This window comes from Camellia sinensis, chromosome 15 (genome assembly GCF_055761805.1).
Source record: "Camellia sinensis isolate YWXY chromosome 15, ASM5576180v1, whole genome shotgun sequence".
In the NCBI taxonomy this organism is placed as follows: domain Eukaryota; kingdom Viridiplantae; phylum Streptophyta; class Magnoliopsida; order Ericales; family Theaceae; genus Camellia; species Camellia sinensis.
In genome coordinates this window covers 48,759,546-48,782,994 of record NC_138975.1, presented here as the reverse complement: position 1 = coordinate 48,782,994, position 23,449 = coordinate 48,759,546, and the positions used below count along the sequence as shown (strand labels likewise).

The window sequence follows — 23,449 nt, the reverse complement described above, 5'->3', positions numbered from 1 at the left end:
GGATTTTATTTGTTAGGTGTGTTTTGTCACGGCATTGCCAAAGGGGGAGATTGTTAGGTTTTATTTCTTGGCAATCCCGTTTGACAAAACTCCTTTCAGTTGTATTTATTTTCGCACTTTTATGTCAGTGAGGCTATGAGTGTTTAGATGCGAATCCAACCCGAATTGTGCCATTTCAGAGAAGTTTGTGATGATAAAGCTTTCAAGATTGCCACTTCGCTGATTATGACGGGGATCGAGCTGCCCGGTCAGCTCGCGGGGAAGTTGCCTGTCCGATCATGTTATTTTTTTTCCAGTTTTTCCATTTTTGGCCTTCCCGCTCGAGCGGGGAAAGTGACGCTCGAGCGGGGATTGGAAGCTCTCAGCATCTTTGCAGTCGCCTGTAAAAATACTGGAAGGTGTGATTTTACGCTCGAGCGGATTCTCCTACGCTCGAGCGCATCTCAGTTTATTCGCACACAGTTTTTGGTCAGTCCGCTCGAGCGGGCTGTGTTGAGCTCGAGCGGAGATCGCGGGACAGATTCTATAAATTCGCGTGTTGGGTCAGATTTTAGAAAAACTGCTCCAGATCTTCTTTTTGGTTTCTAGGGTTTATATCTGGGGATACTTTGGGAGTTTTTCTTTGATGTTTTTATTGAGTATTCAACTCATGATCTAAAGAGAGTACATTAAAGGTTTGTTTGTTATACACAAAAGAGAGAGTTATTCTTCAGTTGTGGATTCTGAAGAATTCGAGCCTGAAGCTGTGGTGGAATCCAGAGTGGCTCATCAGAAAGACAATTCCGTGGTGAAGATGGGGTTGGAAGAGGCACATAAAGGTTGGTTCAATTAGGCGTTGTGGATTCGCTAGGTAATTGAGAGTATACCTGTGTAATTCCTTTTATTCTTCTTAGTGGATTGTCTTGTGGCTGTTGCCCGTGGTTTTTTTATCACAGTTGGAGGTGTCCAATTGTGGTTTTTTCCACGTTAAATCGCTGTGTTTCTTTGTCTTGATTGTTTGATTGTTTGATTGGGATTGTTATAGGTTTGTTTGTTATACACAAAAGAGAGAGTTATTCTTCAGTTGTGGATTCTGAAGAATTCGAGCCTGAAGCTGTGGTGGAATCCAGAGTGGCTCATCAGAAAGACAATTCCGTGGTGAAGATGGGGTTGGAAGAGGCACATAAAGGTTGGTTCAATTAGGCGTTGTGGATTCGCTAGGTAATTGAGAGTATACCTGTGTAATTCCTTTTATTCTTCTTAGTGGATTGTCTTGTGGCTGTTGCCCGTGGTTTTTTTATCACAGTTGGAGGTGTCCAATTGTGATTTTTTCCACGTTAAATCGCTGTGTTTCTTTGTCTTGATTGTTTGATTGTTTGATTGGGATTGTTATACTCTGCTTAAAATTGATACATAATCACAAATCAACATCTAGGGGAATTCTAGATTTTTCAGAAATGTTGGAATGGGTGGACTGGTATATATTAGAATCTGGAGAGTTCTCTAAGCTTAAAGAGCTTGAAGTAATCAAATGTCCAAAGCTGATTGGAGGCTTACCCAAACACATTCCATCTAGTGTGAGACTTGAGATTCAGGAATGCTCAAGACTTATGGCCCAACTTTCGAATATTTGTGGCGCAGGCACAATTGAATTAGTATTGGAAGGATGTGATGGGGTAGAATTGGGGTGTCGAGGTTTGTCTTCCCTAACAAAATTGGAGATTTCAGATATGCCTAATTTAAAGGAATTGACACCCGAGCTGTGCACTTTAACAAATCTGAAGGAGTTCAGGGTATGGAATTGTCCAAGCCTATTGTCATTCCCAGATACAGGGTTGCCGCCCATGCTTACAAGCCTTTCAATCTGGAAATGTGAAGTTCTAGTGTTCCCTGGATCCGAGGATATGGAGAACTGCTACAGATCCCTTGAAACTTTGTCCTTATCATGCTGTGATGCTCTCAAACCCATGTGGCTTGGATTTTTTCCAAAGCTTCGATCTCTACAAATCCATCTTTGCACAAATTTCTCGAGTCTTACAGATCTAGACATGCTTGGGCTCCAAAATTTGACATGTCTCGAGTCACTTATCTTAAATGGGTTCTCTAATCTGAAGTCGCTGCCTGAAGGAATGCATACCCTTTTCCCATCTCTTCAATCACTACAATTAATGGGTTGTCCAGAAATTGAGTCTTTTCCGGGAGGTGGGCTTCCATCCAGCTTACATTCACTTGAAATTGAAGATTGCAGCAAACTTACCGCTCGCCGAAGAGAATGGGATTTGCAAAGGCTCCCTTCTCTTAGACGCTTCAGATTAGCAGGTGAACATGTTAGAAATTGGGGGCAGTCCTTTCCAGAAGATGGGGTGGAGTCCTTTCCGGAGGAGGGGTTGTTGCCCTCGACTCTTATGTCACTCTGCATTGAAAATCTACCAAATCTGAAATCGTTGAACAACAGAGGCCTTCAACTCCTTGGCTCTCTCAAATACATGAAGATTGTGAGATGCCCTCAGATCCAATCCTTGGTCGAAGAGGGGCTTCCCAACTCTCTCTTTATGCTGGAATTCTTTGGCTGTCCAATGCTAAAACCTCGTTACCTCAAGGGGGAAGGACAGGACTGGCATAAGATTGCTTGTGTCCCTGTTATACACGTGGATGGTGAAGTGATCTTTGAGCAACTCACTCTTCGTCCAGCAATGGATTCTCAACCTTATACTGATACACTGTACGTACTTCCACATTCACTTCACAGGCTAATAGTTCTATTTTCTTTTTTTTTTCTTTTTTTTTTGTCGGTCTATATTGATCATAAGGTTGGTTTTGAGTGATGATATACAAATAATAATAAGAATGACGTGATATTCAAAACACCCATCATTGTCTTCATAACTTCATAAATGTCATTAACACATTGTTCTTGATGTATTTTATGTTTGCGAATCATTTAGTAAGGAAGAAACGAGGCTACGTTTGGTTTAGTTGTGGAATTATAAGTTGAGTGTAGAAAAGATAAAATTTGTTTGGTTATGAGTTTTAAAAAGTGCTTTTAAATTTTGAAATTAAAAATATATTTTTTAAAATATATATTTTAATAAAAAATTAAAATATTTAAAAATATATTTATAAAATAAAAAATATTTTAAGTAAAATTACATATTTAAAAAAATAAATTTTTTTAAAATTTTTTAATATTTAAAAAATATATTTAAAATATTTTAAAAAATACAGCATACAAATATATGAAATATAGTGGACATAAAAATAAATAAATAAATATTTACCCTAAAAAAATAAAATTAAGAAATCTTTTAAATATTTAAAAAATAATAATTTCAAAAAAATTCAAAATACAACTCAAAATGTTTGGTTATGAGTTTTGAAATTTTTTTATTGGAATCATAATTCTAAAAGAGATCCAAACGCAGCCGTAATTATTCTAAACAATTTTTTTTTCCCTAAAAGGAAATTGTATAATTTGTGAAATTATAATTCTTCATTTTGATGAATATGTTTGTTATTTGTGTTTGAAGTTCAGTACTTCTAATGGTTAATGGTTTGCACAATTCTTGTTATGCCTGCAAGTTGAATTCTTCCCTGTTAGAAACTTGTTTAAAGGACCAAAACCTTCTCTACCTTTTTATTTTTTTGGTAAAAAGCTTAGTAGCAGGAATCGTCTCAGATGGTGACGACTTTGAGGAAGAAGTGCAATTCTGCGCTTCTGAGGAAGAATCGCAACAGAATCGTGAATCTGATGTGAGGGAAACGCGAATCTGATGCGAGAAGGAAGCACTCTTGAAAGAGCAAGGAGAGAACCTGATCGCTGGCTTCGATCATCTGTTTGACGACTTCGATCTCGCGCCCTTTGACTTCCCCTTCAAAGCCCTGGTCTTCGTCCCTCTCTTCGAAACCCTAGGTCGTTGTCTCTCTCTCTCTCTCTTCGCCTCTATTTGCTTCACTTGCTTCTCTCTCGATCTATTCTGTTCTCTCTCTCTCTTTCCCTTTCTCTCCCTCTTAGTTTTCATATTTGACTTTGTTTTATATAATATAATTTTTATGTCTAAAATAAAAAATTATTTATTTTATCATATATAATATAATTTTTATTTATTATTTCTTAACTTTTTAACATATAATAAATAAAATAAATCATCTAATTGTTCAAAATAAATCTATTTAAATCATATATAATAATAAAAATCTTAAAATTTTTATAAAATAGAACTTCTAATTTTTATTTTATTTATTTTAACATAATTTATTATTCCTTATTTATTATAATGAATAAAATATAATTAATAAAAATAATACATAGGCGTTCCTAATCTACGACTCCTCTAAGTGGTCATGTTCCCCCACTCCCGCCCCTGCCCCCGCTCCCGCTTCGTGCAACTATGAAAAGTACTGCAAGTTTGCATAAATTTGCTATTGAGTGCATTTTACTTGATGCTGTGTTTGTGCATTTGACCAAGCTCGTGTTCTACTGAGTTATATCAGTGCTGGATTTCTTACATTTTTTAGTTTTATCCTTACCAAAGTTTTTTATATTTTATTAATAAATTAATTTTTTTATTACTTCATATTTCACTAATTTAGAAGTTAGTTTTCCTAAGTTGTAGCATGCTATTTTAAGGTCATTGTACATCATGTTTTTCAACTCTCATTCATTTTCTTTCTAGTCAATGACAATGAATACATGGTTTGGTCTTCTTGCATGGCTTTTAATTAACTACTAGTCTTGGATGTCCATAAATGTCCAGGATGCGGCAATTGGAGATCATGTCGCAACGGGAGATCGTTCAGGAATGTCTAAGATGTTGATGATCTTTTACCATGATGTTGAAGTAAATGTGTAACCCCCTCAGCTTCAACTTTCAACTTTTGCAGGTAACTTTTTACATTAGTATGTTGGTCTTATAGAGTTCTTTTATTGCTAAAATTGGAAGTGAAGCACTCAGAACTGTTTTTGACATTCCATGATTTTGAATCAAAACAGTTTTGATGATGCAACTTGGAGGAATCGAAGTTGGATAAAAAGATTGAGGGAAAGCTCTATAATAAAGTTCTGCTTTTTAACTTAGAATAAGACCAATCCAATTTTTGAGTCTTGGAGTAAAACATATTATGTGGAGATTCTTTTTTCTTTTTTTTTCCTTCTAGCTATTGGATTGTTGAACATATTTGAATGTCAATGTTCTCCATTAGAAACATATTTTTATGTGACTCAGTTATGTTCTTGTCATAATCAGCTAAAAATTTGTGTTATGTAATGCTCCTTTTTCAGGAAAATCTGTACTTGTTGGTTCCTTTTCTAAGAAAGAGTGTACTTGTTTTTCATTTAATATTTTTCTTTTCCATATGGACAACCACAATACAAATACAGGAATTTGTGTTATTATTCTTTCTAGTTTTACTGGCACTTTGTGCATTAGTTTGCTAGTCTTATAGAGTCAACACATTCATCAATTTCTTATTGCTTGCACTCAAGATGCTTTAACATTACATGCTTGTGAATTAAAACAGTTTCGAATATGCGACAGAAAGGAAATAAAGTTAGATAACATAAATCAAAGGTAATGCTCTCTTTTTTGGATTGCCACTTCTCAAGTTCTGTGACAATTTCCATAGAGTTCGGCAAATAGCTTAGAAGTAGATCAATCCAATCTCTGTGACCTGGAGTCAATTCACCTTTTAATCAGTTAAAATCTTGTTACCTCAGTATTGAATTAGTTATTTAACAAAATGCATAAGGACCAGGACTTTATTAATGCATTAATTGTGAAAGGGCAATATCATCCCTCAATGTCAAAAGTATTTTTTTGAGAAAATTACTAATTAGTGGTAATTTGAGAAAGTAATTACATATTCATTATAAAAAAAAATAGTTATAATTATTAATAATTATAAACTTCACTACTTATTTGTAATTATTTTTTAAATTTTACATTGATATGAAATTTTCACTATTTTCTTTCCCTCTTGGATATCTTCTCCTACGTTTACCTCTTTCTCTTCTATCTTTTCTTTTTTTCTTTATTTATTTATTATCTAAACTACCCCTGGGTATTTACATCACAGCACAACGATCGTTCTGTCATAGTTTTCGATGCAGCTCCATCTCCAGTGGAGAATAGAAAGCAAATTTCAGAGAAGATAACCTTTCAAATTATGCTGGTCCATGATTTAGCTACACATCTTCATTCTAAATGGCCTTGTGGTAAATGGCAATCAAATTATGGTTGTACCATCAAAAATTGTTGCATCTAGATAAATATTGAAAATCTGAGAAAAAATGCTCCAATCTCTCTCTCTCTCTCTCTCTCTCTCAAATTGGGCTTTAATAGTGTAGAGTATGAGCTCTAAATCAGTATTAGGCTTTTTGTTTTTGGGAGAAGTGGATTTTTATAGGAACCCTCATATTTCTGAAGACATACTAAGTAGAACACTAGCATAGTTAAAGTAGTGTTAAATATGTAAACATGAATTCATTTTATAGCGATCCCGGTTTTCTCTCCTTTGGTTGTTGTATTCCGGACTTGGTTCCGTGGACGTCAGTTGTTGTATATGCTTCTTTCCCGTCCTTTAATTTCTTGTATTTGAGTTTTAGGATGTGTTGGGCAGGTTTGTAACAGGTTGGTTGTGATTGGGAACAAATGGTTGCTACCCAGTTTTTTGTGTCTTCGCTCGAGCGAGACTTTTGTCGCTCAAGTGAGCTCTGTGTTTTAGTTCCTTCGCTTGAGCCAAGGTTCCTTCGCTCGAGCGAGAGTTGAGTGTTGTGTCTGGTGGCTCGAGCAAGAAGTCTTGCGCTCGAGCTTGCGTCTGCTTTTGGTTCTGGACCTGAAGGTTGCATTTCTTGGCTCGAGCGAGCGAGCTGTATGTTTTGGACTTCTTCGCTCGAGCAAGCATTCTTGCGCTCAAGTGTGCTTCTGGGTTGCAGACCTAAAGCTTCGAATTTTTGGCTCGAGCGAGGCTTTCTACGCTCGAGCGAGGTTTCTTTGTGTCTGGTCGCTCGAGCAACCATTCCTTTGCTCGAGCGAGCCTCGATTATATCAGTTGGCAGTAGCAGTCTCCTTCATCACTTTTTGATACACTTTACATCTCAAACCCTAGATCCGGCTCCCTCTCTCTCTTCATATACCTTCTCTCTAGGGTTTCATCTACTTCTAGAGTGTTTCTACCCTAATCTCTTTGTAAGAAAGATAGAGGGTGGCGTGGGCTTCACTTTAATCTGAAAAATCGTGGATTTGGAGCACCTTGAGTTTTTGTCATCTTCTCTATTTGGTCTCTTCACTTCGAGGTAGGGATACCCTACTCCTTTTTATGAGCTTTGACCTAAATTTTAGTCATTTTGATTAGATGATGTCGTTAGGTAATTTTGGAAAAAGTTAGGGTTTGATTTTTAATTTATAAAAAGGGGGCTTTCAAATGTTAAACTCCATGTGTATGTGAGATCTTGGAAAATGGGATAATTGATGTTAAATTGGTGAAATTGGACCTTTGGGGTGATATTTGAAAAATGGGGAAATGCCCTAATTAATGTGATAAATTAATTTGTATAATTAATTTGGGGAAATGTGAAATTGAGTTGGAAACCATGAAATTGCGAAATTATGAGATTGAATGGTGTAGTTAGATAAATTAATCACTCACCCATGAAAATGTTGAGATTTTCTCTGTTTGATAAATTTATTATCTGTTTAGAGATAACTGCTTTGGGCTATCGGTGGAGGATAGTCTTGATTGTTATAGACACTGTATGTTGATTAGGGAAAATTGAAACTAATCATGTGGAATATGTCATCAAATATGACGGTTGGAATAATACATTGAATATGTGTATTGATTGATCATTGAATATGACAAGTGTTTAAATACATTGAATATGTATATTGTTTGGGAGGAGATAGGGGATGTACTCCATGGTTTGAGAGGAGATAGGGGATGGACTCCATTAATACAGCGAATATGTGTATTAATTGAAGTATGGAAGTGTTTTAATATGAGTTGCAGTCTCATGTGAATTGTGAAGTATGGAAGTGTTTTAATATGAGTTATAGTCTCCTTGAATTGTTTGGCCAGGTTCTGAGCCATGAATATGAATCGAGATTGTATAAGTGAAGGAAATTGAAATGAAAAATTGTTGTACTTAATGTTGAATTGAAAAGTATTGTAAATTAGTTTATAAGTGTTAACCATCTATCAAATGCTATTGTTTTAGTTATTTCTCATACTTAGTTTAGTATATCTCTACTGGGCATTGGCTCAACCTATATAGGACATCATTTTCAGGTTCAGGTGATATGCCACCTCCAAGGACGTAGCTTGGGAGGCTTAGTGGCTGAAGAACTTTTGTTGTTATCTTTTGTGTATTACATGTAAATTCAAGCCAAGGGCTTTATGTATGTTTGAGTTAGTACTCTCTTTTTGTAACCAAGTGTTGGCTTGGAAAGTTGTAAGCCCGTAGGGCGTTTACTTTTGTTGTCAACATATAATACTTTTGTAATGAATACTCTGATATATGGAAATATGCTTCATTCTCTTATGTCTATGCATGTCAAGAATGTGAGGTTCTATGTATTATTTTTGAGGGCGTTACACATTTTCTATTCCAAATCCATTAAGTGCTTGTCGTTTGCTTCTCTTGCCCTGACTGAGGTTTTCCCTTCAATCCCAAAAGTGATTCCTGAAAATAAGTCCTCATTTGTGACACTAGAAGGTGCTTCCATGTTGCATTTCTTGCTAGTGTGATGCGTTAAATTTGCATTTATTGGAAGCTGATCTTTTTCTTCATATGTGTCTGTTAAGCTATGGACTATTGTGCTGTTACTACTGCATTTTAATTGTTTGCTTCACTCCTTGCACTAGATAGCGTTCAACTTGGGTTTCTACCAAGAAATGTTGCAAAGTGGGTTGCTCCTTTATCAGATAGTGGTTTAGAAGGAAGCTCCAACATAGTACAAAGGATACTGTATGTGTCACAGGTGATGTTTAAGTCATATACTGGATCCTTTCCTATTGCAGCTTATTTGCTATGATAGTATGTTTATGCCAAGTTTTGGTGGTGTTATCTTGTGCAGGGACCTGCCTTTTCAGACATATCAAAAGTAGTGCAATCTGAACATGTTTCTTCAATATGTTCATTAGTTGCATCAATTCAGAGGTCTACAGGCCTCTGGCGACTTCAAGAGGTAATAGTGATGAAGTTTGTGAGATTATAGTTTTTCCTTTAGTATGTAGGAACATTCAACTATGGTGTGATTTGTGATTGGGAGGGTTGCATTGGAAAACCAAATCATATGCTGCATTGTTTTGGGGTAACCTATGTAATTTTTGGAGGTTTCCTCAATTCCAACTGGGAGAAGTTGGAACATTTAGATCCAAGGGGACCATGGCCTTCCATGCTCCCACATCTCTTGTACACAGTTTCTTACAGTTCTAATGAGAAACCTATTTTGCATGCATGGGCACTTTTTATGTGTCAGTCAAGTGTTAATTCATCACTTTGTTGTTGGAAGATTTGGATTTGCATATATTTACATGTTTATGAATGCACAACTCATTTTATGTTTTGAAAATTGTTAATAAAATATAAATTAGTTTGTAAAACATGTTATAAAAGATTTTGAGTCTAGGTTCTGTTTATGCACAAAAAAACTTCTCTTATTTATTTATTTATGTTTTTTTCTTGTTTAGTAAAAAAGGTATTTGTTACACGGTCTTGGATAAAACTCAACCCCAAAAGCTAGCTATTGAGGTGGGGTGCCCTTACGCTTATATACTGCACATTACTTTGGTACCCAAGCGATAGGAGACTTCACTTCACAACATTAAGATTTCTCTTATTTTTAACATTAAAGTTTCCATCCGATTTTTACATGGCTCTTCATGGTAAGTAATGAGAAAATGTGCTATGAAATTACCTAAGCAAGCAAAAGCACCTTAAATTTGTGAGTACTTGGAAGTTGTATATTATTAAACTAAAAAGGAAAAAATGAAAGTGTTGAATCTTGTTGATGCTAACAGTTCTCCAAAAAATTCAATCTGATTAATATGTATTTGTTCCTATCCTCGAAACAGTCATCCTATCCTTTTGTTCCCTTGAGTTTGACATTTATCTTCTTTTTGTTTCTTTTGTTTGTATCAGGTTTTAAGTTGTTACAAATGGCCAGAATATTTTGGAAATTGATTTTGTTTTCGGTGAGTGTTTTCTTGTATAATACTAGACTCTTCTCCAGAAATTTGAAATATATTTCTCTCAGTAGACTTATCTGTTCTATTGTCAAGGTTCATTTTCAATTGGGTCAGTCACTGCACAAAATTTAGCTGCATTTTTAGCAGCATCTGGAAAGACATCAATACAGTTCTCTAAGTCTGAAGAGTCTGATCCAGATGTAAGTCACTTTTACTATTTGTAGTTCATGTGGCATGAATCAAAATTTGAAATACTCTAATCTTTTGATTCAATAGTTCATTCATTATTGGTCTTTACATTGGGGCTGCCGGAGTGCAAGTCAAGAGATAAGAAACCCATCTGTTAGAATCATTTTCCCCACAATTGAAAGAGTGAAAAATGCAAGATAATTTAATGGTATTTAACTGGATTCCATGTGTTATTTGGCTTTGTTTATTTGCTTTTTTCCCTTTTTTTTTAAATAAATTATTTCGGATTTTTATATTTCATTAAGGTATGGGATAAAAGTATAGGTGTGCAACTAAGTCCCACAGAGCCCTACTGAGATTTTTGAGGAATATCTCATGTCTAGCCTGGTTAAATCATATATTTCGAATGTAAAAAAATTAAAATAAAATAAAATGGCTCTTTAGAACCATGGGGGATTGGTGATTGACTACCACTTCAATTGGTCCAAGGATTTGCAGAAATAAGCAAATATCAAATCAATAGTGCTTGCAAGTGAAACATAAAATCTGTCTTCTTTTCTAGTTAAAATAAAAATGAAGATACAACAATGTTTTGTTACAGCTTTGACTTTTCATTATTATCTTAGTGAAAACTCATTCATTTCTTCTTGTTTAATAGTCAATCAGCTATGTTAGGTTTTTATTCTTGGCAATCCCGTTGACAAAACTCCTCTCAGTTGTATTTGTTTTCGCACTTTTTATTTCAGTAAGGCTATGAGTTTTTAGATGCGAATCCAACCTGAATTGTGCCTTGCAGAGAAGTTTTATGATGTTATTTCTTTCAAGATTGCCACTTCGCTGATTATGATAGGGATCGAGCTGCCCGGTCAGCTCGCGGGGGTCCAGGGGGCAGCGCCCCTTGGCGGGTCCGGGGCAGCGCCCCCGAATCAAAATGCAAAAATGCATTCAAAGTTGCCTCCCCGCTCGAGCGTCCATTTCCCCGCTCGAGCGGAGAATGCTGAGTTTCAGAAGTTTGATGAGTCTGCAAATATACTGTGATCCGGGTTTTCACGCTCGAGTGTCCATTTCCCCGCTCGAGCGTACACCCTAGTGCGGAGTGCGCCATATAGTGTCCCCGCTCGAGCGTCCATTCCCACGCTCGAACGGACCTCGCGATTTCAGATTCTATAAATTCGCAAGTTGCTCCAAATCTAGGATTACTTCTCCAAATCTTCTTCATGGGTTCTAGGATTTATATCTGGGGATATTTTACTAGTTTTCTTTGATGTTTTGATTGAGTATTCAACTCATGGTTTAAAGAGTATATATCAAAGGATTATTTGTTTGTTCTACACAAAAGAGAGAGTTGTTCTTCGGTGGATTCTGAAGAAGTCGAGCCTGAAGTTTTGGTGGATTCTAGAGTGGCTCATCATCAAGACAATTCTGAGGTGAAGATGGGGTTGGAAGAGGCACATAGGGGTTGATTCAATTTGGGCGTGGATTCGCTAGGTAATTAAGAGTATACCTGTGTAATTCCTTTATATCTTCTTAGTGGATTGTTTTGTGGCTGTTGCCCGTGGTTTTTTTATCACACTTGGAGGTGCTCCAATTGTGGTTTTTTCACGTTAAAATCGTTGTGTCGATTTGTCTTGATTGTTTGATTGGAATTGTTTTATTGCTTAACATTGATACATAATCACAAATCACAACATCTAGGGGATTTCTAGATTTTTCAAGCTTTTTTTTTTTTTTTTTTTCCCTGGTAACACATAATTTGCTTAATGTTGTTTTTTTTCCAGAAAACATGGCAAAGGTTAAGAAACGTAGGCATGCTTCATGATGCGATTCCTTATCCCAACGATAGAGTTAATCATCCCGTGCATGTCAAGGTAAACACATTCCCTCCGTATTGTTCTGAAGTCTGTCTCTTCCAAGATTCCTTTCTTTTTTCTTTTCTTTTCTTTTTTTATTTTATTATTATTATTATTTTGATTGGCATCAAAAGGAAATTTGATTAAAAAACAAAGAGTACAAAAAGAGGACAAGATGTCCTCTACAATAGAAGAGAAAACATCAATCACCAAAACTAAGAAACAATTTAACCATCAAATATCACTTTTCGATTTCTATAAATAAAATATAATTATAAAATGAAATCCCCTTAAAAGGAGTCGAAACGGAAGTCCAAAACAATGCCAAATGACATACTCTATCCCACATAGATGTTGTATCGTCAAATTTGTCCTCAAAGATCCTTGCATTCATTTCCAACCAAATCACCCAAAAATTGTGAAGACAACACAATGACACATCACTTTTGCTTTCATCGTACCTCCAAAGTCCCAAAATCCAATGAAATCATTACTAGACAAGATCCGGAGCCACCCATTGGACATCAACCAAACGAAAGAGACGATGCCTTAGATCGAAGCCACAGGAAAATGCAAGAACAAATGATCCAAAGCCATATTAAATTTATTCTGTCAAGTTGAGTCATTCTTCTATTTCTTGTGGATTTCCCTGCCATTCTGAACTACTGTATTCACAGATGTACACCTAGGGTGAATGCAGTTGTATTCACTTATGAGATTGAAATCTTACATACTGTTCTAGAACGGAGATTATTTGATTCAAATAACGACTGTAATGGATCTCAGCTCAATCCCTACAAACTTATACGAAAGGTAGCCATTTCAAATTGAAACATACATCACATGTGTGAAGCATCCAACTTCTGAAGAGTGCTGGATTACCATCTCATGTTATTTTCTAACAACCTATCCTATGAATTCAGTCACTTCTCAGTCCATAAACCCTTTTGCGTTTTGCAAAATCCATAGCCACTTGGGCAAAATGCGAACTCTGTTTTAAAGAAAGTATTTCTGAATGTCACCTTTCTTTTATTTGACACTGGATCAAGAGTTAATCCTCCACCTTCCAACAAATAGAGGAGATCATTGAAGAAGTGAATTAGTATTAAAAGGATGTGATGGGGTAGAATTGGGGTGTCGAGATTTGTCTTCCCTTACAAACTTGGAGATTTTAGATCTGCCTAATTTAAAGGAATTGACACCTGAGCTGTGCACTTAACAAATCTGAAGGTGTTCACAGTATGAAATTGTCCAAACCTATTGTCATTCCCAGATATAGGGTTGCCGCCCATGCTTACATGTCTTTCAATCAGCCATTGTAAAGTTCTACATTCTTTGCCGCCCATGCTTACATGCCTTCTAAAACTAGTGTTCCCCAGATCTGAGGATATGGAGAACTGCTACAAATCCCTTAAAACTTTGTCCTTATCATGCTGTGATGCTCTCAAATCCATGTGGCTTGGATTCTTTCCAAAGCTTCGATCTCTACTAATCCAATTTTGTACAAATTTTAACAGTATTACAGATCTAAACATACTTGGGCTCCAAAATTTGACATCTCTCGACTCACTTTTCTTAAATGGGTTCCCTAATCTGATATCTTTCCCCTGAGGAGGACTACCCGAACTCAATTTGATTAACTTTACGATCTAGCAATGTGAGAAGCTCAAGTCGCTGCCTGAAGGAATGCAAACCCTCTTCACATCTCTTCAATCACTAGGATTGCTTGTGTCCCTGTTATGCACATGGATGGTGAAGTGATCTTTGAGCAAATCACTCTTCATCCAACAATGGATTCTGAACTTGATACACTGTACGTACTTCCACATTCATTTTACAAGCTAATAGTTCTATTTTCTTTTTGTGTTTTTGTATGTCTATATTGATCATAAGGTTGGTTTTGAGTAATGATATACAAATAATAATATTAATAATGATGTGGATTGTAGTAATGTTATACAAATAATAATATTAATAATGATGTGGATTATTGTGGATGCTTCATGTTGAATCAAAACACCCATTATTGTCTTCATAATTTCATAAATGTCATTAACACATCACAGGGTCAACTCCGACTTTTCCTGGGCCCAAAGCAAAGCTTCTAATGCGGACTGCTTTTTTAAACCTTTTTTTTTTTTTTTTGGGAAAAATCAAACTAGATTGTAATTTAATTTTTTTTTTTTTAATTTTAAACTTCCATATTCTTGAGTATAAAACTCAAATTATTAGCTGTAAAATAACTAATCAAACTTGCATAATCAACTTATCAACCTTTTAGGTCTGTACTCAATCTTTTCCCTCCCAAACACACATTAATGTGTACTAATTGACCATTTTTTTTTTTTTTTGTCAATAGCTTTCTATACATAATCTTTATATTTGGGAAAGAGCCACCTATTAGTTTCAAATAATTACCATATCAACAAGTTTTTTTGTTTTTTTTAGGGCCTTTTTTTTGTCAGCAAGTATAATAGTTGACAGCTTTTGGGGGCCCTTTTTTCAATTAATTTTCGGAGGCCCAAAGCAGGCGCTTCCTCGACTTTGCCTCAGAGACGGCACTGACACATCTTTCTTGATGTATTTTATGGTTGCAAATCATTTAATTAGGAAGACACATAATTATCCTAAACATTCTTTTTTCCCATAAAGGAACTTGCATAGTTCAAGAATTTATGATTCTTCATTTGATGAATACGTTTGTTATTTGTGTTTGAAGTTCATTACTTCTAATGGTTAATGGTTTGCACAATGCTTGTTATGCCTGCAAGTTGAATTCTTCATTGTCAGAAACTTGTTTAAAGGACTACTGATGAAAACCAAAACCTCCTCTGCCTTCTTATTTTTTTTGGTAAAAAGTACTGCGAGTTTGCATAAATTTTCTGGTGAGTGCATTTTACTTGGTGCTGTGTTTGTGCATTTGGCCAAGCGTGTGTTCTGCCGTGTTACATCAGTGCTTGATTTCTTACATTTTTTAGTTTTATCCTTTTCCTAAGCTTTTATTTTTAATTTATAAATTAAATTTTTTTAATTACTTCATATTTCACTAATTTAGAAGTTAAAGTTAATTTTACTAAGTTGCTAGTCGTCTATTGTACATCATTCTTTCCAACTCTCAATCATTTTTTTCCCTAGTCAATGAACACATGGTTTGGTCTTCTTGCACGGCTTTTAAATAACTATCAATCTTGGATGTCCAAAAATGTCTAGGATGGAGCAATATCAAATCATTCGGGAATGTCTAAGAAATTGATGATCTTTAACCATGATGTTGAAGTAAATGTGTAACCTTCTCAGCTTTAACTTTCAACTTTTACAGGTAACTTTTTACATTCGTTTGCTAGTCATATAGAGTTCTCTTATTGCAAAAATTTGAAGTGAAGCACTCATAATTGTTTTTGACATTCCATGATTTTGAATTAAAACAATTTGGATGATGCAACATGTAGGAATCGAAGTTGGATAAAAAAGATTAATGGAAAGCTCTATAATGAAGTTCTGCTTTTTAACTTAGAACACCAATTCAATTTTTGAGTCTTGGAGTAAAACAGATTGTCGCAAATCTGTTTTTTAATTTTTTTTCCCGTTCCAGCAATTGGATTATTAAACCTATTTGAATGTCAATGTTCTACATTAGAAACATGTTTTTACATGACTCGGTTATGTTCTTGTCATAATTAGCTAAGAATTTGTGTTATGTGTTAAAATTGATATATTATTGATTGTTTGATGTTGTTACAAGATTGATGTGATTTATTACAAATCAGAGTAGCTCATTATATAGGAGAGGGTTTGGGTAGTAGGTGAGGAGTAGGTGAGGGTAAATTGGTGGTGGTAGGTGTAGGTGAGGAGTAGGTGAGGGTAACCTCACCTTAGCTGCCCGCCGGACCTCAACCTAGTCCGCTAGAATTTTTTTTTTACACATACCTTCACTCCTCACGGATGGCAACCACTCTCTCCTCCGTTCGATTCCTTATCACCATCTTGGTGCCTTCTTTTGCTACCCAGTGCTTGCTCACAAGCCTCTCTCACCTTCGGCCACATCTCCGACTGCAACTCCGGCTCATGCTGTTCGGCGTCCGAGTCCAGGTTGATCCGATGAGTAAGAGCGTCAGTATGACCATTCTGTCGCAATACGAACAACCTCAGTGTCAGGACGACTCCAACGTCGCCGACGTTGAACAACCTCAGTGTCAGGACGACTCCAACGTCGCCGACGTTGCCTGCGGTGACAGCGGTTACGCCTCCGCCGACGAGGCCGTTCACCCCCAGTCGCTCGTCCGTCTCAGAACTACTTCCTCCGGCGAAGCAACCTCCATCGGCGTCGCCGTCGATCCAGCCTCCGCCGACGAGGCCGTTCACCCCCAGTCGCTCGTCCGTCTCAGAACTACTTCCTCCGGCGAAGCAACCTCCATCGGCGTCGCCGTCGATCCAGCCTCTTCGACATCACAACTGAATCGGTCCCTGCAACAGTAGCTCCATCAAGCCCTCTCTCTCTCTCTCTCTAACAGATCTCTCTCTCTCGGCAGTTTTGAACCAAAACAAAATAAAATAAAATAAAAACAAAAAAAAAAAAAATAATAATAATAATAATAAACACACTGCTATGCACATGCATCCACAAGCACACACGCGGTACACACCAAACCCAGCACATGGGGCACCCACTCACTCTCTTTCTCTCTCTCTCTGGTCCCTTTCTCTACAGCAGACCCACTTTAATTATATTTATCATTATTCTCTCATATTTTATTCATCTCTCTCTGTCCATCCAACCTTCTTTTATTTTATTTTATTTTATTTATTTTTTTTTTTTCACACACTGTGATCCACCACTCCATGATCCACCATCCGTCAACTTTTGTCCCCCTCTTTTCCTTTCTTTTTCATTTCATCTTGCCCACCGACTTTTTGCTAAAAAAAAAAAAAAAAAAAAAAAAAAAAACATAAAAATAAAAATAAAAATAAAAATCAAATTTGCACAACAACCCATATTTTATTCATCTCCGGGATCACCCCCGCTCACAATTTTCCACAAAAAAAAAAATAAATAAAAAAAAAAAAAAAAAAAACAAACAAACAAACATAACAACATCAAACAATCAATAATATATCAATTTTAACATTATGTAATGCCCTTATTTTCAGGAAAATGTGCACTTGTTGGTTCCTTTTCTTAGAAAGAGTGTACTTGTTTTTTATTTAATATTTTTCTTTTCCATATAGACAACCATATTACAAATATAGGAATTTGTGTACTTATTCCTTCCAGTTTTACTGGCACTTTGTCCATTAGTTTGCTAGTCTTATAGAGTCAACACATTCATCAATTTCTTATTGCTTGCACTCAAGATGCTTTAATATTACATGCTTGTGAATTAAAATAGTTTTGAATATGCGACACAAAGGAAATAAAGTTAGATAACATAAATCAGAGGTAATGCAATCTTTTTTGGATTGCCACTTCCCAAGTTCTGTGACAATTTCCATAGAGTTCTGCTTATAGCTTAGAAGCAGGTCAATCCAATCTCTGTGACCTGGAGTCAATTCACCTTTTAATTAGTTAAAATGTCTGTTACATCAGTATTGAATTAATTATTTAACAAAATACATAAGGACCATGACTTAATTAATACATTAGTTGTGAAAGGGCAATACATCCCTCAATGTCAAAAAGTATTTTTTTGAGAAAATTACTAATTAGTGGTAATTTGAGAAAGTAATTACATATTTATTATAAAAAAAAGTTTATTATAATTATTAATAATTGGTAATTTGAGAAAGTAATTAAATATTTATTTTTTAAAAATTTTAATTATAATTATAAATAATTATAAACTTTTACCACTTATTTATAATTATTTTTTAAATTTTACATTGCTGTGAAATTTTCACTACTTTCTTTCCCTAGATATCTTCTCCTACATTTACCTCTTTCTCTTCTACCTTTTCTTTTTTATTTATATTTTATTTTTTTATTATCTAAACTACCATGGGGTATTCACATCACAGCACAACGATCATTCCGTCATAGTTTCCGATGCAGCTCCATCTCCAGCGAAGAATAGAAGGCAAATTTAAGAGAAAATAACCTTTCAAATTATGCTGGTCCATGATTTAGCTACACATCTTCATTCTAAATGGCCTTGTGGTAAATGGTAATCAAATTATGCATATACCACCAAAAATGTTGCATCTAGATAAAAATTGAAAATTTGAGAAAAGATGCTCTTATCTCTCTCTTTTAAATTGGGCTTTAGTGGTGTAGAATATGAGCTCTAAATCAGTATTAGGCTTTTTGTTTTTTGGGAGGTGTTAGGTTTTTTATTACCAATCCTGTTTGACAAAATTCCTTTCAGTTGTAATTTTATTCGATCTTTTATTTTAGTGAAGCTGTGAGTATTTAGATGCGAATCCAACCCGAATTGTGCCTATGCAGAGGAGTTTGTGATGTTAATTCTTTCATGTTTGCCACTTCGCTGACTATTTCGGAAGTTTCACTCGCCTGCAAAATTACTGAGAGTTGGGATTTTACGCTTGAGCAAACTTTCCTGCACTCGAGCGAGGTCCACTCGAGCGGCCATTCCTGCGCTTGAGCGGAGATCGCGGCCCTGTTTGCTACAAATATGCGTTTTAGTCAGATTTTAGGGTAAGACTTCCAGATCTTCTTTGAGGGTTCTAGGGTTTTCCTTTGGGCTATTTTGCTAGTTTTCTTTGATGTTTGATTGAGTATTTAACTCATGGTTTAAGAAGTATACATCAAATGATTGTTTGTTTATGTTATACAAAAGAGAGAGTTGTTCTTTGGTGGATTCAGGGGAATTCAAGCTTGAAGCTTTGGTGGATTCTGGAGTGGCTCATCATCGTGATTCGACATCGGCATTGTGGATTCAACGTTGGGCAAGAAAATTTCAAGGTGAAGACGGTGATGGAAGAGACACATTAGGGTCGGTTCAATTCGGATGGATTTGCTAGGTAATTTAGAGTACACTTGTGTAATTCCTTTATGTCTTTTTAGTCGATTGTTTTGTGGCTTTTGCTTGTGGCTTTTTTTATCACAATTGGAGGCGCTCCAATTGTGGTTTTTTCACGTAAAATCGTTGTGTTGATTTGTCTTTGATTGGGATTGATGTTTACTGGTTAAAATTGATACATAATCACAAATCAATATCTTGGAGATTTCTAGATTTTTCAAGGGGAAGTCGATTTTTATAAAAACCCTCATATATCTGAAGCAATGTTGTCAAGGGCACAAGAGATATTAAGCAGAACACTAGCATGGTTAAAGCAGTGTTAAATATGTAAACATGAATTAATTTTCTATTCCAAATCCATTAAGTGCTTGCCATTAGCTTCTTTGCCCTGACTGAGGTTTTCCTTTCGATCCCAAAAGTGGTTCCTGAATATAAGTCCTCATTTGTGGCACTATAAGGTGCTTCCATGTTGCACTTTTTGCTAATGTGATGCTTTAAATTTGCATTTATTGGAAGCTGATTTGTTTCTTCATATGTGTGTGTTAACCTATGGGCTATTATGCTATTACTACTGCATTTTAATTGTTTGCTTCACTCATTGCACTAGATTGCGTTCAACTTGGGTTTCTACCAAGAAATGTTGCAAAGTGGGTTGCTCCTTTATTAAATAGTGGCTTATTCAGGTTTTCAGGATATGTTTATCCAAAAGAAGTCCTTGTGACTGCTTTAGAAGGAAGCATCAGCATAGTATGTGTCACAAGTGTGATGTTTAAGTCATATACCGGATCATTTCCTATAGTGCAGACTGTGCTGCTTATTTACTATGATAGTATGTTTAATGCCAAGTTTTTGTGGTGTTATCTTGTGCAGGAACCTAGCTTTTCAGATATATCAAAAGTAGTGCAATCTGAACATATTTCTTCAATATGTTCATTAGTTGCATCGCCTCTGGCGACTTCAAGAGGTAATAGTGATGAAGTATGTGAGATTATAGTTTTTCCTTTACTATATAACATTCAACTGTGGCGAGTTTTGTGATTGGAAGGGCTGCATTAGAAAACTAAATCATATGCTGTATTGTTTTGGGGCCACCTATGTAGTTTTTGAAGGTTTCCTCAAATGCAACTGGGAAAAGCCATCTTATCCTTTTGTTCCTGTCCTCAAAACAACCATCTTACCCTTTTGTTCCCTTAAGTTTGATACTTATCTTCTTTTTGTTTCTTTTGTTTGTATCAGGTTTTAAGACGTTACAATTGGCCAGAATATTTAGAAACTGATTTTGTTTTCAGTAAGTGTGTTCTTGTATAATACTAGACTCTTCTACAGAAATTTGAAATATATTTCTCAGTTTACTTATTTGTTCTATTGTCAAGATTTATCCCTAATTAGGTTAGTCACCACCCAGTTTTTAGCTGCATTTTCAGTAGCATCTGGAAAGACATCAATGCAGTTCTCTAAGTCTGAGGAGTCTGATCCAGATGTAAGAAACTTTTTTCCAGTTGCAGTTTGTGTAGCATGAGTCAAAATCTGAAATACTATTATCTTTGGATTCAGTAGTTCATTCATTCATTATTGGTGTTTACAGTGGTGTTGCCGGTGTACAAGTCAAGAGATAAGAAACCCATCCATTATAATCATTTTTCCCACAAATGAAAGAGTGAAAAATGCAAGTTGTGGAATCTTAGCTTCAAAATAAATTATGTGTTTCTCCCAGGTATCCTGACCTTTTGATTACATGGAACGTCCAATGGTTTTTAAATGGATTCCATGTGTTATTTTGCTTTGTTTGTTTGTTGTTTTTCTTTTAAAAAAAAAAATGTTCTTGATTTTTATATTTCATTAAGGTATGGGATAAAAGTATAGGTGTGCAACTAAGTCCCTCACAAGCCTACTGACATTTATGAGGAGTATCTCATGTCTAGCCTGGTTAAATCATATATTTCGAATGTAAAAAAGTTAAAATAAAATAAAATGCCTCTTTAAATCCATATGGGATTGGTGACTAACTGCCACTTCAATTGGTCTAAGGATTTGTGGAAATTAGCAAATGTCAAATCAATAGTGCTTGCAAGTGAAACAAAAAATCTGTCTTCTTTTCCAGTTTTTATTTTTATTTTTTTGAATTGAAGATACAACAATGTTTTTCTGCAGCTTTGACTTTCCATTATTATCTTAGTGAATTCTTCTTGTCTAATATTCAATCACCTATTTTTTTTATTTTGTTTTTCCCTTGTAACACATAATTTGCCTAATGTTGTTTTTTTACAGAAAACATGGCAAACGTTAAGAAACCTAGGCATGCTTCATGATGCGATTCCTTATCCCAATGATAGAGTTAATCATTCCACGCATGTCAAGGTAAACACATTCCCTCCTTATTGTTCCGAAGTCTGTCTCTTCCAAGTTTCCTTTCTTTTTTCTTTTCTCTCTTTTTTTTTTTTTTTTTTTTTTGATTGGCAACAAAAGGAAATTTGATTAAAAAACAAAGAGTACAAAAAGAGGACAAGATGTCCTCTACAATAGAAGAGAAACCATCAATCACCAAAACTAAGAAACAATTTAACCATCACATATCAGTTTTCAATCTCTAGAAATAAAATGAAATCCCCTTAAAAGGAGTCGAAACGGAAGTCCAAAACAATGCCAAATGACATACTCTATCCCACATAGATGTTATATCATCAAATTTGTCCTCGAAAATCCTTGCATTCATTTCCAACCAAATCACCCAAAAAATGAGAAAACAACACAATGACACATCACTTTTGCTTTCATCATACCTCCAAAGTCCCAAAAATCCATTGAAATCATTACTAGACAAGATCCCGGAGCCAAACATTGGACATCAACCAAACAAAAGAGATGATGCCATAGATCCAAGAATAAGTGATCCAAAGCCATATTAAGTTTATTATGTGAAGTTGAGTCATTTTTCTATTTCTTATGGATTCCCCTGCCATTCTGAACTGTTGTATTCACAGATGTGCACCTAGGGTGAATGTAATCATATTCACTTATAAGATGGAAATCTATCATACTGTTCTGCAACAGAGATTATTTGATTCAAATAACGATTGTAATGAATCTTAGCTCAATCCCTACGAACTTATGCAGATGGTAGCCATTTCAAATTGAAACATACATCACATGTATGAAGCATCCAACTTCTGAGGACTATTGGATTACCGTCTCATGTTATTTTCCAACAACCTATCATATGAATTCAATCACTTCTCAGTCCAGAAACCCTTCTGCATTTTACAAAATCCACAGCCACTTGGGGAAAATGCGAACTCTGATTTAAAGAAAGTCTTTCTGAATGTTATCTTTCTTTTATTTAACACTGGATCAAGAGTTAATCCTCCGCCTTCCAACAAATAGCCTGTTAATTACCTTCCAAATCGCTAATACATATTGACCTTGCATTGCTTTGATATCCAGAGAGAAGTTGTTGTGGCAAGAAGGTAGAATCCAACCCAAAAAAGAAAGAAAAATTACAATTCTATATTAACCAATGACGATGACTATTGTGTACAAATCTATCACTTGAAAGCATAAATTTTGACTTTCAAAATTTTTGAATTGATCTGACAAAAGCCTGTACATTCGAAATTTTGCTTGATTATGGCTTATTTGGAGGGAGCATAACACGAGAGCATTCCAAGGTGTTGAGGAGCATGTGCATAGAATCAACAACTTTTTCTTATCCATTTTGTATTGCTGGTCTTTTGGGAGGGTTTTGCCTTCCATACACTCTTTTCGATTTTGTAGATAATTTGTCTTGTAAGAATTCTTAGGATGTTTGGCATATATAGAGGAGTTGTCCTTTCTAGTCATTAGAAGTTGTTATGTTGTAACCTCTTTCCCTTTCTGTATTGGCTCCTCCCGTCCATTTTTAGTTAATGAATTTTATTTACTTAGCAAAAAATATGTTGTTTTTTCTGCATACAACATATCATACATCAAGTAAGAAAGCTATTCCCGTAGCAACTCAGCTCTTCCAACCTTTGGGAAGAAGTTTTTTTGGTTTTTTGGGCTATAATAGCACTAAAAGACAAAATAGGCTAAAATAGTCAATAAGACAAAATGTCATATCAAACCTATAATCATTTCACTTTTTCTCTCACAAACATCACATTCAACTACAAAAAAAAAAAAAAAAAAAAAAAAATCTAACCCTCTTCCCCAACACAACTATTTTGGCCTACTAAAATAGTCAAAAACTAAAATAGCCCACTAAAATAGCCAACTTCCCAAACAGGGCCATTATTT

At 35.4% G+C, this 23,449-nt stretch overlaps 1 protein-coding gene and 1 long non-coding RNA gene across 3 annotated transcripts in view; one reads left to right on the top strand and one right to left on the bottom strand.

Annotated features, from left to right (window-relative positions):
* The first annotated feature begins 1,431 nt into the window (after positions 1-1,431).
* Positions 1,432-23,449, top strand: part of LOC114299456 (putative disease resistance protein At3g14460) — a 28,542-nt gene continuing 6,524 nt past the window's right edge. Inside the window, exons 1-15 of one of the 2 annotated variants that reach the window (XM_082909511.1) lie at positions 1,432-2,701; positions 4,734-4,860; positions 8,839-8,954; positions 9,051-9,161; positions 10,118-10,170; positions 10,258-10,364; positions 12,132-12,221; positions 15,414-15,522; positions 18,592-18,852; positions 19,021-19,178; positions 20,048-20,141; positions 20,414-20,465; positions 20,551-20,657; positions 20,763-20,891; positions 21,446-21,535. In XM_082909511.1, coding sequence (XP_082765637.1) covers positions 1,437-2,701; positions 4,734-4,794 — 1,326 coding nt within the window. In that variant the 5' untranslated portion in view covers positions 1,432-1,436 and the 3' untranslated portion in view covers positions 4,795-4,860; positions 8,839-8,954; positions 9,051-9,161; ... (9 more) ...; positions 20,763-20,891; positions 21,446-21,535. Of the gene's footprint in view, positions 2,702-4,733; positions 4,861-8,838; positions 8,955-9,050; positions 9,162-10,117; positions 10,171-10,257; positions 10,365-12,131; positions 12,222-15,413; positions 15,523-18,591; positions 18,853-19,020; positions 19,179-19,784; positions 20,142-20,413; positions 20,466-20,550; positions 20,658-20,762; positions 20,892-21,445; positions 21,536-23,449 lie in introns of both variants that reach the window. The other variant, XM_082909510.1, reaches the window with a different exon arrangement.
* LOC145813693 (uncharacterized) lies at positions 16,199-17,085 on the bottom strand. The gene is made up of 2 exons (XR_014356914.1): positions 16,613-17,085; positions 16,199-16,516 (listed from the first exon to the last, which is right to left on the bottom strand). It is a non-coding gene; the product is annotated as an uncharacterized LOC145813693 (long non-coding RNA).